Source organism: Babylonia areolata, chromosome 8 (assembly GCF_041734735.1).
Source record: "Babylonia areolata isolate BAREFJ2019XMU chromosome 8, ASM4173473v1, whole genome shotgun sequence".
Taxonomy (NCBI): domain Eukaryota; kingdom Metazoa; phylum Mollusca; class Gastropoda; order Neogastropoda; family Buccinidae; genus Babylonia; species Babylonia areolata.
Window position 1 is genome coordinate 25662816 of NC_134883.1, and position 17329 is coordinate 25680144.

The window sequence follows — 17329 nt, forward strand, 5'->3', positions numbered from 1 at the left end:
CGCTTTTCGGTTTCCTCAACCTTTCTTTTTTTTTGTCCTTCGTTACCGTTCTCCTCCCTTCCTTCCCATTTGACGTTTCCTCCCTGATTGGTGGAGCGAAGCTTGGTTTGTCTTATACTTCTCCCCCCTCCCCCCCAGCCTACCTCTCCGTTCTTTGTTTCCTGTCTGTCGTTTGGTTTGTGACATGCTGATCCGCTCAAACAACAGGCATCCACGCTTTGCATTGCAGACCCATTTGCAGGTGGCTGTATAAAAGGAACGCCACATCATATTTGACAACTGTTGCTGTAAAGCAGTGAAACGTTTCTGTGAGCTTTTGCGGCATGAGGCTTGAGAGCATCAAACAAAAATTTGACAAAATACTGGGTGCCAGAACGACGCTGGAAGAACATTGTGTGAACAATTTTTTTCAGCATGTGAATTCCTTGTGTAAATGGGTGGTTGCATGTGCCTATATGTACACATATGTGGATGAGCACATGTTCCATTTAATGCCCACAAATGGTGAAATTGTAGTTATGTCTCTTGTTACTCAAAAAGAAAAATGAAATTAACAACTGAAAGAAATATATGTCAAGCATTGATCAAATCATTTAAAAACAATGATTACTATTTTCAGAATGAAAAAAATAATTCATCCGCTTTCTCCCCATTAAAGGTTTTTGTGTCCTTTTTCATATGATAAGGACAACAAGAAAAATAATTCCCAAATCTGCCAGACGTAGATAAAAAGAAAATGATTCTCCTACCCAGGTCTGTTTCAAATACTTACACCTGTCTACATGTCAGACTCGCTCTCACCTCAGTCAGTGCAGGCAGGTCTTTTTGTTGGTATAGGGTTTTTTCGAAAGAAGTCTGACATAACCAGACACGGTGAGAGGGAGTGAGCAAGCAAGATCCCACAGTGCAGTCAGTCATTACGCATTTGGTATATAGTTTTTTTCTGTGAAGTATCAGATAACCCCCAGCTGGGCCATGATTTCTCGCAATTCCACACTTTCTCTCACTTTATGAGAAAGCTTGGGACTGCAAGAAAGTGTGGTCGTTCCCTTCCCAGCATTTTCTCTCAGTTACAAGAAAGTGTGGGCGCACAATGTGTGAGAAAGTGTTGGGAGTCCCCATTATTTTTATCAAAAATATTTCCTTTGTCATCAGGGTTGGTTTCTTGTCTTTTACAAACACAAATCTTAGAGAAAAATGAGAGAGAGGAAAGAAAAATTAAAGAGGGGGATGACAGCTATGACTATGATATTGATGGTGACGGTAGTGAAGAAAAAGAGGGAGATGACAGCTATGACTATCATATCGATGGTGTCGTTAGTGAAGAAAAAGAGGGGGATGACAGCAGTGACGATCATGATATCGATGGTGACATTAGTGAAGATAAAGAGGAGGGTGACAGCAGTGACGATCATGATATCGATGGTGACGGTAATGAAGATATAGAGGAGGGTGACAGCTATGACAATCATGATATCGATGGTGACGGTAGTGAAGAAAAAGAGGGAGATGACAGCTATGACAATCATGATATCGATGGTGATGGTAGTGAAGATAAAGAGGGGGATGACAGCTATGACAATCATGATATCGATGGTGACGGTAGTGAAGATATAGAGGAGGGTGACAGCTATGACGATCATGATATCGATGGTGACAGTAGTGAAGATAAAAGAGGGGGATGACTGCAATGACGATATCGATGGTGATGGTAGTGAAGATGAAGAGGAGGATGACAGCTATGACTATCATATCGATGGTGATGTTAGAGAAGAAAAAGAGGGGGATGACAGCTATAACGATCATGATATCGGTGGTGACATCAGTGGAGAAAAAGAGGGGGATGACAGCAATGATGATCGTGATATCGATGGTGACGTCAGTGAAGAAAAAGAGGGGGATGACAGCAGTGACGATCATGATATCGATGGTGACATTAGTGAAGATAAAGAGGAGGGTGACATCTATAATGATCATATCGATGGTGATGTTAGTGAAGATAAAAGAGGGGGATGACAGCCATGACGATCATGATATCGATGGTGACGGTAGAGAAGATAAAGAGGGAGATGACAGCTATGACTATCATATCGATGGTGACGTTAGTGAAGATAAAGAGGGGGATGACAGCTATGATTATCATATCAATGGTGACGTTAGTGAAGAAAAAGAGGGAGATGACAGCTATGACAGTCATGATATCCATGGTGATGGTAGTGAAGATAAAGAGGGAGATGACAGCTATGACAAACATATTGATGGTGACGTTAGTGAAGAAAAAGAAGGGGATGACAGCAGTGATGATCATATCGATGGTGACGGTAGTGAAAATAAAGAGGAGGGTGACAGCTATGACAATCATGATATCGATGGTGACATCAGTGGGGAAAAAGAGGGGGATGACTGCAATGACGATCGTGATATCGGTGGTGACGTTAGTGAAGAAAAAGAGGGGGATGACAGCCATGACAATCGTGATATCAGTTATGATGAAAGTGAAGACATGGTGGTCATGGCACAGTATGGTTTAAAAAGAACTATGTGCATGTATTTGTGTGAGTGAGTAAGTGGGTGAGTGTGTGTGTATGTGTTTCTGTGTTTCCTTTTGTCTGTTTGCTTGGCTGGTTGATTTCTTCATCTTTCACTTTGTTTTTAACGTAATATTTTCATGTTCTTGGTGTCTTCTCTGAAACTGAGAAGCTACTTTCAGTGCAACCTTGCATGTGAAAGGATGCTAACAAACAGATGAACAATAAGAGCGAGCATGAAATGAAGGAACATTCTAAATAAATGTGACAGAAAGGGTTTGATCATAGCAAACATCAAAACTTTAAATGGTCCCGTTTTCACGCTCCCTGCGCAAGGGTAAAGCATTGTGAAACACCTTTTTCTGTCACATATATGGAGAAAGTTGAATCATTTTGATGTTATTCCCAACATTCCTTGGGAAAGATTCAGTTCAAGTCTTGGTTGGTTATATTTCATTTTGAGTTTTACATATTGCCTTAATTTTGTTGTTTGCTATTGATTTTGATGTTGAATTTGAGGTCCATACATTGCAGTGATCCATCTTATGTGAAATACAATAGATAGATGTCAGTTTAAGTGTCATCACTTTGCTAATGCCATTGTCATAATCATGATCGTCGTTGTGGTTTGCCCCCTCTTTCCCTTTTCTTTTTCTCTCTCTCATGTTTCTCTAAGATTTGCTTTGGGGAAAGACAAGAAACCAACTCCAGTGAAAGAGGAAATATGTTTTGACAAAAATAAGGGGGATTTCCCACACTTTCTGGCAATTGAGAGAAAACGTGGGAGAGGAAGGAAAACACTTCCATGCCACGCAATTCCAAGTTTCTCATAAAGTGAGAGAAAGCATGGGGGCACCCCCCCCCCCCCACCCCCCACAGTTTCTCTCACTTCTCTAAAGTAAGAGAAATCGTGGGATTGTGAAAAATGGTGGGATTGGAAGAAATCATGGGATTGCAAAAAATCATGGGCTAGCACCCCTAGATTTATCCAATGGACCCATAGATTTCTTCAGAACCAGGGGGGTCAGAGTCAGCCTCAGTTGTTAAAGTGGTGAATGACGGGCACAATAACCGAGTGGTTAAAGCGTTGGACTTTCAATCTGAGGGTCCCGGGTTCAAATCTCGGTGATGGTGCCTGGTGGGCAGAGAGTGTAGATTTTTCTGATCTCCCAAGTCAACATATATATGCAGACCTGCTAGTGCCTGAACTCCCTTCGTGTATATACGCAAGCAGAAGATCAAATACACATGTTAAAGATCCTGTAATCCATGTCGGCATTTGATGGGTTATGGAAACACAAGAACATACCCAGCATGCACACCCCTGAAAGCGGAGTATGGCTGCCTACATGGCGGGGTGAAAACGGTCATACATGTGAAAGCCCACTCATATACATACGAGTGAACATGGGAGTTGCAGCCCACGAACGGAAAGAAGAAGAAGAAAAGGTGGTGAAAACTGTGGTTACAGGCACGTAGGGAGCTAGAACTCCAGAGATTGCTTGATTACGTTCAAGGTCCACACAAGGGAGGTGTATCATGCGACCACGCAAGCTACTGATCCGTCTCATGGTCAGCAGGATTGCTATCCTCCCCAACCTGCCAGTTGCAGGAAAAAAAATTTTCTTGGAGGTGTCAAAACCTTTGACTGATCCATTTACACTACACCACATCTGCCAAAAACAGAAAAAACCATAGTTTCAAGACAACATTTTAACTTTTACGCTGTGATTTGAGCTGTCTTAAAAGGACACTGAAACAGAGTCTGCAGCTAGTGAGAATTGGTAACGACAACACACTCCACTTGTCTTCAGGATAAAGTAACATGTTTGAGGAGGGTTCCGGTGCTCTGGAAAGGTTCAAAGTGTCCGCACACCCTCTGTTGATTATTACTTGTTGTGACAGAGAAGTGTGTACATCTGCAGATGTCCATCCAAGTCTACTTTTGTCACAGAATCAGTCTGAAGTGAGCAGCTTGACCAGTAGGCTGTACACCTGCTCAGGAACTCCTGGTTCACATAAGACTGCCATTCCAGGCAGATGGAGCTGCCAGACAGTGTGGAAAATGGCACTGATAATTTACCAACTGGGGGGAGAGCAGGTGCAGACTTTCTGTCTCCATCTGTGCACTCCAGCGATGTGATTCTTACAGCAGTTGTGTACTTTCAGAAAGATTCATGCATTGTATGGTTTGGTGAATGTGTCCCTTTAAGATAAGAGAGATGGACTACTTTAGCTCCTGGCAATAACACTGGAGAGAAGTCTGGTGTGTTTTCAGCTGTGGTCAGCTGGGTTGTTTGGCAACACAATCTGATTTGGTAGGAGAGAAGAATCCTGTGATACAGGGTCTGGTCTAGAAAGACGGCTCCATTGTATGTGAGACAGAAATCTGGAAGGGACAGGACAGTTATTTGTGAAGGGGAGGCTTTGGTAATCGAACTCCTTTACTGAAGGTTCATAATAGTTGTGGTTTTGTGATGTGACAGGGAAGCAATGTTATAGAGTCCAGAGGTGCTGTGGCAGAGTCAGGCATTGGACTTCTGATCCTGTGATTAGTGTTTGAGGCCTAATTTCGGCATGGTGTCGTGTTTGAGGCCTAATTTCGGCATGGTGTTGTGTTTGAGGCCTAATTTCGGCATGGTGTTGTGTTTGGGGCCAAATTTCGGCATCGTGTTGTGTTTGGGGCCTAATTTCGGCATGGTGTTGTGTTTGGGGCCAAATTTCGGCATGGTGTAATTTCGGCGTGGTGTCGTGTTTGAGGCCTAATTTCGGCATGGTGTTGTGTTTGAGGCCTAATTTCGGCATGGTGTAATTTCGGCATGGTGTCGTGTTTGGGGCCAAATTTCAGCATGGTGTTGTGTTTGGGGCCAAATTTCGGCATGGTGTTGTGTTTGGGGCCTAATTTTGGCATGGTGTTGTGTCCTTGGGAAAGACAGTTTACTCTAATTTTCTTCACTCCGCCCAGGTGTGAATGGATGGGGATACCTGACCTGGGGAAGGGGAGGATTGGGCTCAGCCTTCCTGTGCTGAACCCTAGACAGAGCGGATATGAATTCACCGACCGCTTAAGGCTATGGGACATATAACCTTGACCTTTAATAGGAAAATGTATAAGTGTCCATCATTTTTTGTGTGAAGGAACTGACTGCTCTTGCATTCTAATTTTTTTTTTTTTTTTAACGCAGGGTCTGTTAAAATTTATTGCAACCAAAGATACAGTAAGATTGGGTTTTTTGGGTTGTTTTTGTTTGTTTTTTTTACGTTTTTATGTCATTGCCTTTCCTCTTTGAGTTCCTTTTTTTTTTTTTTAAGTTAATGTATGTTTTATTATTTTCATCAACAACAGACTTATAACTGTAATGGAATTTCCATTAACGTTGTTTTTTTTTTTAACTTTAGATGTGCAGTTGTCCTCAGTAGGTGCAGTTTATTTCAATAAATATAAATTGATGGGGATGAGGGAATACAAAAAACAAAAAAAAAAGAAAGAAAGAAAAAAAGATGCTGATGATATTTCACTTTTCCAAAGAGGATACTTCATGGTCAGTTAACCTAAAATGATTGAATAGAGGTTTGTTTGTTTTTTTCTGCAAACCTGTAATAATTGTTATTTCCTAATATTAAAGTCAGAGAAGCTAGAGACCGTGTCATTGTATCTGAAACATTCCTGCCTTTGGCACTGAATCCCCCACCTCCACACCCACACACCGCACCTCCCCAGCCAGGTTTCCATGGGTATATATATATATTATATCCGTAACATCATGCGCTCATCCATTTTACTCCTCTGGCTTACCACGTGCCGTTGCCCCCTCCCTCCCCGCCCCTCCCCCACTCACTCCCTGTGTCCTCCATCTCCTTGTCCACTGTGTGTGGCACCTCCTCCATCACTCACTCCCCCTACACCCTCACCCCCTCTCTTACCCCCATCGACTCTCTCCCCCCCCCCCCCTCCACTACCCCTCCCCCCCTTTCTCTCATGATGTTGCTGTGCAGTGCACTGAACCATGGCATTGTGTTCAGACGCCTCCAGCCAATGTTGTGTGTGTGTTGTTGTTGTTGTTGTTGTTGCACACGGTTGTCCTGTAGTTTGTGGCGCTTTCACTGGTCTGTTCGTCTGCCTGCCTGCCTGTCTGTCTGTCTGTCCCTGAGAAATGCCTCCCCTCTCTGCCTTAGCATGCATTGAATGAGACTTGAATGAATGGCTGTGTGTGTCTGCGTGTGTGTGTTTGTGTGTGTGTGTGTGTGTGTTTGTATGTGTGCGTGTGCAAGTTGTATGTATTTGGACCTTTTGCGGAGAGAAAGAGAGAGAGGGAAGGAGGAAAAAGAAAAGCGTTATATGCATGGATGTTGGTTAATATTCAATAAGATATGTTTTAAGTTTTGACTTTGAAAGCATGTGCTGTGTAGATGAGACAGTCCTTATGCATGACATGTTAGAAAAGTACATTGTATTTTAGGAACAGCTTCAGTGTAACAAGTCTTTGAAAGCATGCGGTGCATGTGTAGTTTAGCTGGAACTGTGCTTGGCAAATCTGCATGTATGGAAAGGTTGGGGGGGGTTTTCTCTTAAGTACAAACTTTTATGAATGGAGTATTACAATTTTATGAATGGAGTTTTACAGTTTTGGTTTGGTTTCGGAGGGGTATCTTAGCAGTAAATGCCTTTCTTCATTTGAATTTTTGCCTTTCTTTCCTCTTTTTTTTTTTTTAACACTGGAGGTGGTGCATTACACTGAGTATGACATCTGTTTGAATGTGGGAATATAAAGGTTTGTCATTTTTGTAAGCACTCTCTTCTCCTCTGCTCCATGCTCCCACCAGTCACACTGTGGTTTGGGAAGGGACCTGTCTTGCTTTGTCTCTTGAAAGACTGAACATTGAGTCGAACCCCCCTGTCGAAAGTGCACCCCTGCTGTAGAGTACCTGGCAATGACAGTTGGGGAAATAATTCTTCTTTTCTCTTCTGACTGTCTTTGTCTCCTCTCTCTCTCTCTCTCTCTCTCTCTCTCTCTCTCTCTCTCTCTCTCTCTGTGTCTCTGTCACTGTAACTCTCTCACTCTCTCTCACTCCCCCCTCCGTTTCTTGCTCTCTCTCCCCCCTCTCTCTCTCTCCCCTCTCTCTCTCTCTCTCTCTCCCCTCTCTCTCTCACTCCTCTCTCACTCCCCCCTCTCTCTCTTGCCCTCTCTCTCTCTCTCCTCCCTCTCTCCCCCCTCTCTCTCTCCCCCTCTCTCTCTCACTCTCTTCTCTCTCTCTCTCTCTCTCCCCACTCTCTCTCTCTCTCTCGCTCTCTCTCCCCTCTCTCTCTCTCACTGTCTTCTCTCTCTCGCTCTCTCTCCCCACTCTCTCTCTCTCTCTCGCTCTCCCCTCTCTCTCTCACTCCCCCCTCTCTCTCTCCCCCCTCTCTCTCTCCCCCCCTCTCTCTCCCCTCTCTCCCCCCTCTGTCTCTCGCCCCCCTCTCTCCCCTCTCTCTCTTCTCTCTCTCTCTTGTTCAGAGTTATGTGACCTCCCTCCAGGTACAAAGGTTCATGTGTTTTGGATTGACACCAGCTCCTGTCCAGTCCATTGTTTCTTTTGCTCACTGTTAAAAGAAACAAAGAAAAAGAGAGAAACAAGCTAATGGTCACATGTTCATCCCACACACAGACACTTTTTGTTACATAGTTTTCAGATACAGAGATTCATGATTGAAAAACAAAACAAAAAAAAAAAAAAAAAAACCAATAAAAACACAAAAAAAACCCATCCAGGTTATTACTGAAGCTGACTTCATTGGGGTCATGTTTGACCACTAACTCAATTTGTACAGTCAGTCGTGTTCAGAATTTGAAAGCATCTTGCTAGAAAGCCCTTTGTGTGGGTAGCTGACACAGGCTTGGGAGGGGACTTAAAAGATTCTGTGTATCTTCATGGAGTGTGTTGATCCTCTCCAGATCAGACTGTGGTTGTGTCATGTACGGCTGAGCAAGGTCTTACCAGGAAATGTCGTCCCACTCCAGCCTCTGTGACTCTGGTGGTTCTGCACCACCCTGGTACACAGCCACTGCGCTGTGAGCCCAAACACTGACGAGCTGACTTGCTCTCAGTCAGTATTACTGTGTTTATTACTCGTTTTTGTCACAGCAGTTTTCTCTGTGTGTGAAATTCAGGCGACTGTCCCCAGGGAGAGAGCATCGCTACATTGAGAGCGCCACATTTTGGGGGGCGGGGGGCTTTTTTTTTTTTCTGCCTGCAATTTTATTTGTGTTTCCCTATCGAAGTGGATTTTCCTACAGAATTTTGCCAGGGACAACCCTTTGGTTTCCGCAGGTTCTTTTACATGCGATAAGTGCATGCTTCACACAGGATCTCGGTTTATCGTCTCATCCGAATGACTAGCATCCAGACCACTACTCAGGGTCTAGTGGAGGGGATAAAATACTGGCGACTATGGGATTTGAACCAGTGCGCTTAGATTCTCTCGCTTCCTGGGTGGACCCGTTACCTCTAGGCCAGCAGTCTACATCCTTAAGCTGCATTCAGAACTGGGCAGTGCCACTTACCGCTGTCTTTTCCAACACTCAGTGTCAAGACAAAGCCTATACAGTATCCCATCTCTGGGTATCTGTATTCTCCCTCTTCTTGAAAAAGAAACTTCAAATAGCCAGCGTCCGCGTCGTAGGAATTCTGAAATGTTCCAGAAAGATCTTGATGGATATGGTGGTCACTTCAACTTGGCTGCTAAAAAAAATATGATAAATAAATAAATGAAATAGGATACAGCCAGTTCTTATATTTATAAATCCTTTTTGGAGCTGAACTCTACAAGTCAGTCCTGTTTCACCAAAATTTTCACAGACAATTCCAAATCATCGTTCGTTTATTTATTTATAGTCTGTTCATCTAAGATTATGATATTAGACTGAAAATAAATGATATTATTATTATTATTTGGATTATTATCATTTCTATCATAATGATGATTGTTATTATTAATTAGAAATCGACATTTTTGTATATTCAAATGAAAAGGGGGGCGGTTGAGGTTGGAGGGGAGGGGGAGGGGACTAAGAAAGGAAGAGAGAGAGAGAACAGAATGTGGAAAAGATAAAGTACAAAATCTAAAATGGAGAGGGTGAGTGTCAGTGATTGGAGAAAGAAAAAAAACATAATACTGGAAGGGTGTGTGTGAGAGGCGGGACGGGGGAAGCGGGATTAGGACAACAACAAAAAAAGTTCCAAATCAGAAGATGGCACGGAGGCTGCAGTCTGTCCATCTCTTGCTAGTTCTCCTTTCACAGAACATCTTCCTCCTGACACGCACAAACACACAGAGAAAAACATGTGCACATATACACATTCAGTTTGTACAAACACACACACAAGCACACACACACACACACACACACACACACACACACACACACACACACACACACACACACACACCACAAAACATATCAATATGACACGCTCACATACCTCCTAAATATTTTCTTGTCATTTAGACATGTGTACCTTTGCCTTTCTTGGATCCAGAGTATCAATATCGTAAAAATTTCTCTTGTCTAATGATGCTTGCAGAGCTCCAGATAATGTCAGTGCTATGTGCTGTAGAAACATGTTATCATTCACAGGTTCATTATTATTATTTGATTATGTCTGTTTTGAAATAATGTGCACAGATACAATTTTTTTAAATTCTATTGGTATGTTGTTGTTGTGTTGTTGTTTTTTATATAAATGATTTTGACCTCATGGCTTAAGAAGCCTGCAGCTTGGTGCCAGTCTTAAGTAAGGCTGAATGATTTATTCCTATTCATACTTTGATTATTCCTCCTTCACATACTGTTTTCCATTGACTTTAAGCATTTCCCCAGGGTTGGGTGTGTTTTTTTTCTTCTGTCTTTTAGACTCCTTTCTTCAAATGATTGAATTTTCCTTCTCTTTTTCCTTCCTTTGGATTTTTTTTTTTTTTTTTTTTTTAACTTTCCACCTGCTCTTATTATTTGCCCTTGCTTTTTTTTTTCCTTAACTAAAAAACAACCAGTCGACCAGTTTTCTCTTGTTTTCTCCATTTTTTCTTTTCATGCTTAAGTTACACTTACTTACTTAATGCACTTGTTTTCCCCCTTTGGTTGGAAACTTCTTGAATGATTGTGGATCAGTTACAGTCTTCTTTATATATGAAATAAAGAAAATGTATATTTAGTTGTCGAAAGCAAAAGATTCACAATAAATGAATCATTTACTTTCCTTTATATATATATATATATATATATATATATATATATATATATGTGTGTATATATATATATGTATGTATGTATGTATGTATATAAAAATATATATATATATACACGCATTTATCTTTAGATTTCTCACATTTAACACATATATATATTTAATTGTTGGAAGTTATAGATCAAACATTATATTATCAATCATTTACTTTCCTTTTTTAATTTTAAATTTACCTTCAATTTTTTTCTCATCTTACACATGGACGTATGTGCTTTAAACTCGCAAACTCCTGAACATATTGGAAAATGACAGTATACTTGTATTTGAAATCTCAAGCGATTTTCACATTGTTAAATAGATCAAACTGTTCATTGTTAAATTAAAAAAAAATTGTGTGTAAATCGATGCTTCCTCCATTATTTCTACAGATGCCTTGTTACATAGCTTTTAGAGCGGCAGTGGGTTTATGTCTTCTTCCCTTCCTCATTTGTTTTCTGCCTTACTGCCTTGGCTACGCTGGTTGTTATATACCGTGTGTCGGGTGCTTAAAAAAATTTTGCATGCTTGCTTCCTTGGTTAGTGCATGACTCTTGTGTACTGAACATATACAGCGGAATGAAAATAAAATCTGAATGCCTAGGAGTAGATTTTTTTTTTTGCGTTCTTTCTTCTTAAGTTTTCTTTCTGTTAGCTCTTGTTTTGGTTGGGGTTGTTTTTTTTTAAGTTTTTAAAAGTTTTTATCTCTTCTTTGTATATCTTCTTATCTGTATATTTCGTTTTGATGGTATGGTAGGTAATGTGGTTTGGTAGACACACACACACACACACACACATATATATATATATATATATATATATATATATATATATATATATATATGCTTTTTATTTTATTCTTGTTTGTTTTTTTTGTTTTTTTTGGGGGGGGGGGTTTGTTTTTTTAAGGAGGAGAGTTATTTTGTTATCAATGCAGTAGAACTTTGGAAATATTTTGGCTGTTGAATTAAATTTTCTGCTTGTGGGGTGGGGGGTGGATTCTGCTTTGTGGGTGGGGTATGTAGGATTCTGCTGGGGGTGGGGGTAGGATTATGCTTGGAGGAAGGGTTACGATTCTGTTTTTGTGGGGGGGAAGGGTTAGGGCTGTGTTTGTTGGGTGGGGGGGGGGGTGCGGGGGGGGGGGGATTCTGCCTGTGAGGGAAGGGGGATGGGGGGGGGTAGGATTCTACTTTTGGATGGGGGGGGGGAGTGGAGGGCAGGGTTAGGATTCTGCTTTTGTGTGGGGGTAGGGTTAGGATTCTGCAGGGCGGGGGTATGGGGGGAAGGTTGAATTATGTTTTTTGGGGGTGGGGGGGGGGGGGTAGGATTCTACTTTTGGGGGGAGGGTAAGGATTCTTTTGGGTGGGGGAGTAGGGTTAGGATTCTGCTTTTGGGTGGGGGGGGAGGGTTAGGATTCTGCTTTGGAGGGAGGGTTATGATTCCATTCCGGTTGGCTCTTGTGGGTAAGTGACTTGCCTGGCTCTTGGTGAAAGAAACAGATGGTGGGGATATTGTCCTTTTGTTGAAAAAAGTCTGTGTTCTGTGCACACAAAATAGTGTGCGTTCTTTACAGACAAACATAGTGTATGCTCTTTACAGACAAAATATTGGCGAAAACTGTTTCACCTGCATATTACAGACATGTTTATCATTGCCTTTAGAAGGGCTTTTCTTTTTTCTCCTTTTTTATTTTGGGTGATGCGAGAGGGTTTGGGGGATGTCTTTACAGGTATTGAAAAAAAGGTGATAAACAGAATAAAGTATCCCTTTGATTTCAGCTGTTGTCACTAATGTATTTTGCTGTAAGTTAATGTATGAACTGACTGTGACTGTAGGTGCTGTGTGGATTATGCTGGATGGACTAAATTGGTGTTGTACTGATGTCTGATTATCAGTTTTCGTGTCTTTTGTTTTCTAGTGCTGTCAAATGAGGCTGGAGGCAAAGTGGGTACGTGCACCTTTTCCTTTCCACACTCCCTCATTCCGTCCATCTACCTATCTGTCTCTGTCTCTCTCTCCTCCCTCCCTCCCTCCCTCTCTCTCTCTCTCTTATCTTTTCGTTCATTCGTTTGTTGTTGGGTTTTTTTGCCCCAGGGCTGGGTGGAGAAAGTATATGTTAATTGTGTATCTCATTTCCCTGGTAATATTTTTTTCATTTCTTATTTACTTGCCACAAATACACACACTGAATTATACCGCAGGTACTGACTGACCTCAGGAACAGTGGGTCCATAAAAAAAAAACATGATTATGAAAGCAGTATTCTTGGAATTGATACTTTTTTTTTTTTTTTTTTTTTTTAATCAACCAATAACAGCAATCCACTGGACACTTCAGCAAAGTAGGCGATTTGAGCAGTCATCGAGGGGTCATGTTAAAAGGACAGTTTTTCACATTGTAACAAAGTTTGACAGCTGCAGCCAAGTTTCCCATGCAATGGGAAATTGACTAACCTTCTCCCCTTGATCAAGTTTGCAGTTAACAAGTCCACTCTGTTGTTTTGACATTAACCGAATCGTGTGACTGAGAGTGTTGAGTCTAAGATATTGATGCCAAGGAGTGTTTTTTTCAAACAGAAACTTGGCGTTGAAAGAGTTAAAAATTCATACATGGAGAACAGTTTGTCAAATACTGATGCCGCCTGAGTTGATGACAGGACAAGAATGACGTGTTTCAGCATATGGCAGGTCGCAAAGTTGTCAGCTGTTTTGGAACTGCCATATACACCGGAAACATTTTGTCCTCTGTGTGTGTGTGTGTGTGTGTGTCTTGACTGTGTAGTCATCTGTGTGTCTTGATTGTTTAATCCTTTGCAAGTATGTGTGTGTGTTTAGTCCTCTATGTGTGTGTGTGTGTTGACTGTTTAGTCCTCTGTGTGTGTGTGTGTGTGTGTGTGTGTGTGTCGACAGTTTAGTCCCCTATGTGTGTGTGTGTGTGTGTGTGTGTTGACTGTTTAGTCCTCTATGTGTGTGTGTGTGTGTGTGTATTGACTGTTTGTTGTTCTGTGTTTGTGTGTGTGTTGACTGTTTAGTGCTCTGTGTGTGTGTGTGTGTTGACTGTTTAGTGTTCTGTGTGTGTGTGTTGACTGTTTAGTGCTCTGTGTGTGTGTGTGTGTTGACTGTTTAGTCCTCTGTGTGTGTGTGTGTGTGTGTGTGTTGACTGTTCAGTGTTCTGTGTGTGTGTTGACTGTTTAGTCCTCTGTGTGTGTGTGTGTTTTGACTGTTTAGTCCTCTGTGTGTGTGTTTTGACTGTTTAGTAGTGCTCTATGTGTATCTGTGTGTGTTGACTGTTTCGTCCTCTGTGTGTGTACGTGTCGTGTCTTGACTGGTCCAGAGAAGCACGATGGTCCTCAGCTCTTAATATGTTGTTCTCTGGTCAGACATTGACAATGTTACCGTGGCCGTCCCCAACAACTCCAGCAACTCGGCCAGAGCAACGGCCAACTCCACCACAGCCACGGCCAAGGATGGCGCAGAGGCCAACAACCAGGCCGTGGCCAATGCCACAGACACGGCCGCGCCCCCGCCGGCTGCCGCCGCAGAGAAGGAAAAGAAGAGCGGCTTTGGGCGCAAGGAGAAGTCTGTGCTGCAGACCAAGCTGACCCGTCTGGCCATCCAGATTGGTTATGCTGGTGAGTTTGGAGAGATGGTTACGGTGGTGGTGGTTTGTGGGTGGGTGTATCAGTGTGAGTATGTGTGTGCGGATGTGTATGTGTGAGTGTGTGTGGATGTGCATGTTTGAGCGTATGTTCTTGTGTCGTGTTCTTTCACTGACCTTGTAGCTGTGGGTAACACTAACAGCAACAGTGCAAGTGCTGACTGAAGTTGGATGACGATCAGGTCTGTGTCTTCAACTTTGGATGGAGCACGCATCTTCAGTGTTCCCAGCATTGGTGATTGTAATTTTTCCATGGTGTCATGCACTTAGATTTCAAAGCACGGCTTGCATTTCCAGGTTTTGTAACTGTTTAACATTGTTAGTTTGACACAGCTCTTTAGACATTATCTGTTCAAATATTGTGTTGAAAAATCATTAAACCGGCTCCAGCCACTGTTGGGTATCAGTATGTGGACAGGATGCAAGTCTAGACATGAGTGAGTAAACGCAAACTTCAGATTGAGAAACACCTCGTACAGTCTGAATAAAAACACCCCAGAAATCAGTCTTCCAGAACAAGCTGAGCATTCCATACTGTGGCTTGTTTTGTCACTTGCAGCACATGAACTGCCATTCTGTCCACATCTGGGACTTTTTCATGGATTGTTTGCAGGAAGGTGGTGTTCTAGACATTACCCTGTCTTCATGGATTGTTTGCAGGAAGGTGGTGTTCTAGGCATTACCCTGTTTTCATGGATTGTTTGCAGGAACGTGGTGTTCCAGACATTACCCTGTCTTCATGGATTGTTCCAGGAACGTGGTGTTCCAGACATTACCCTGTCTTCATGGATTGTTTGCAGGAAGGTGGTGTTCTAGATGTTACCCTGTCTTCATGGATTGTTTGCTGGAACGTGGTGTTCTAGATGCTACCCTGTCTTCATGGATTGTTTGCTGGAACATGGTGTTCTAGATGCTACCCTGTCTTCATGGATTGTTGCAGGAAGGTGGTGTTCTAGATGTTACCCTGTCTTCATGGATTGTTGCAGGAAGGTGGTGTTCTAGACGTTACCCTGTCTTCATGGATTGTTGCAGGAAGGTGGTGTTCTAGATGTTAACCTGTCTCCATGGATTGTTTGCAGGAAGGTGGTGTTCTAGACTATATCTCCATGGATTGTTGCAGGAACGTGGTGTTCTAGGCATTACCCTGTCTTCATGGATTGTTTGCAGGAAGGTGGTGTTCTAGACATTACCCTGTCTTCATGGATTGTTTGCAGGAACGTGGTGTTCTAGACATTACCCTGTCTTCATGGATTGTTTGCAGGAAGGTGGTGTTCTAGGCATTACCCTGTCTTCATGGATTGTTGCAGGAAGGTGGTGTTCTAGATGTTAACCTGTCTCCATGGATTGTTTGCAGGAATGTGGTGTTCTAGACATTACCCTGTCTTCATGGATTGTTGCAGGAAGGTGGTGTTCAGATGTTAACCTGTCTCATGGATTGTTTGCTGGAATCGTGGTGTTCTAGAATTACCCTGTCTTCATGGATTGTTTGCAGGAAGTGGTGTTCTAGATGATATCTCATGGATTGTTTGCTGGAACATGGTGTTCTAGACTTACCCTGTCTTCATGGATTGTTGCAGGAAGGTGGTGTTCTAGAGCTATCTCCCTGGATTGTTGCAGGAAGGTGGTGTTCTAGTAGTTACCCTGTCTTCATGGATTGTTGCAGGAAGGTGGTGTTCTAGATGTTACTGTCTTCATGGATTGTTGCAGGAAGTGGTGTTCTAGGCATTACCTGTCTTCATGGATTGTTTGCAGGAAGGTGGTGTTCTAGAATTACCTGTCTTCATGGATTGTTTGCTGGAACGTGTGTGTTCTAGATTTACCTGTCTTCATGGATTGTTGCAGGAAGGTGGTGTTCTAGATTACCTTGTCTTCATGGATTGTTGCAGGAACGTAGTGTTCTAGACATTACCCTGTCTCATGGATTGTTTGCAGGAACGTGGTGTTCTAGATGTTATCTCCATGGATTGTTGCAGGAATGTGGTGTTCTAGACATTACCCTGTCTTCATGGATTGTTTGCAGGAAGGTGGTGTTCTAGACGATATCTCATGGATTGTTGCAGGAACGTGGTGTTCTAGGCATTACCCTGTCTTCATGGATTGTTGCAGGAAGGTGGTGTTCTAGATGTTAACCTGTCTCCATGGATTGTTTGCAGGAAGGTGGTGTTCTAGACATTACCCTGTCTTCATGGATTGTTTGCAGGAAGGGGGTGTTCTAGATGATACCTCTCATGGATTGTTGCAGGAACGTGGTGTTCTAGGCATTAACCTGTCTTCATGGATTGTTGCAGGAAGGTGGTGTTCTAGACTTTACCTGTCTTCATGGATTGTTTGCAGGAACGTGGTGTTCTAGATGTTACCCTGTCTTCATGGATTGTTGCTGGAACGTGGTGTTCTAGATGTTACCCTGTCTTCATGGATTGTTGCAGGAAGGTGGTGTTCTAGATGTTACCCTGTCTTCATGGATTGTTGCAGGAAGGTGGTGTTCTAGATGTTAACCTGTCTCCATGGATTGTTTGCTGGAACGTGGTGTTCTAGATGTTAACCTGTCTTCATGGATTGTTTGCAGGAAGGTGGTGTTCTAGACATTACCCTGTCTTCATGGATTGTTTGCAGGAACGTGGTGTTCTAGACGATATCTCTATGGATTGTTGCAGGAATGTGGTGTTCTAGACATTACCCTGTCTTCATGGATTGTTTGCAGGAAGGTGGTGTTCTAGACGATATCTCCATGGATTGTTGCAGGAACGTGGTGTTCCAGACATTACCCTGTCTTCATGGATTGTTTGCAGGAACGTGGTGTTCCAGACATTACCCTGTCTTCATGGATTGTTTGCAGGAACGTGGTGTTCCAGACATTACCCTGTCTTCATGGATTGTTTGCAGGA

The 17329-nt window shown here is 42.5% G+C and overlaps 1 protein-coding gene across 10 annotated transcripts in view; it reads left to right on the forward strand.

Annotated features, from left to right (window-relative positions):
• LOC143284679 (plasma membrane calcium-transporting ATPase 2-like) overlaps positions 1 to 17329 on the forward strand; it is a 201138-nt gene that overhangs the window by 133497 nt on the left and 50312 nt on the right. For all 10 annotated transcript variants that reach the window (XM_076591600.1, XM_076591599.1, XM_076591601.1 and 7 more), the window contains 2 exons: positions 12706 to 12735; positions 14167 to 14418. In XM_076591600.1, the coding sequence (XP_076447715.1) occupies positions 12706 to 12735; positions 14167 to 14418 (282 nt within the window). The remainder of the gene's footprint in view (positions 1 to 12705; positions 12736 to 14166; positions 14419 to 17329) is intronic.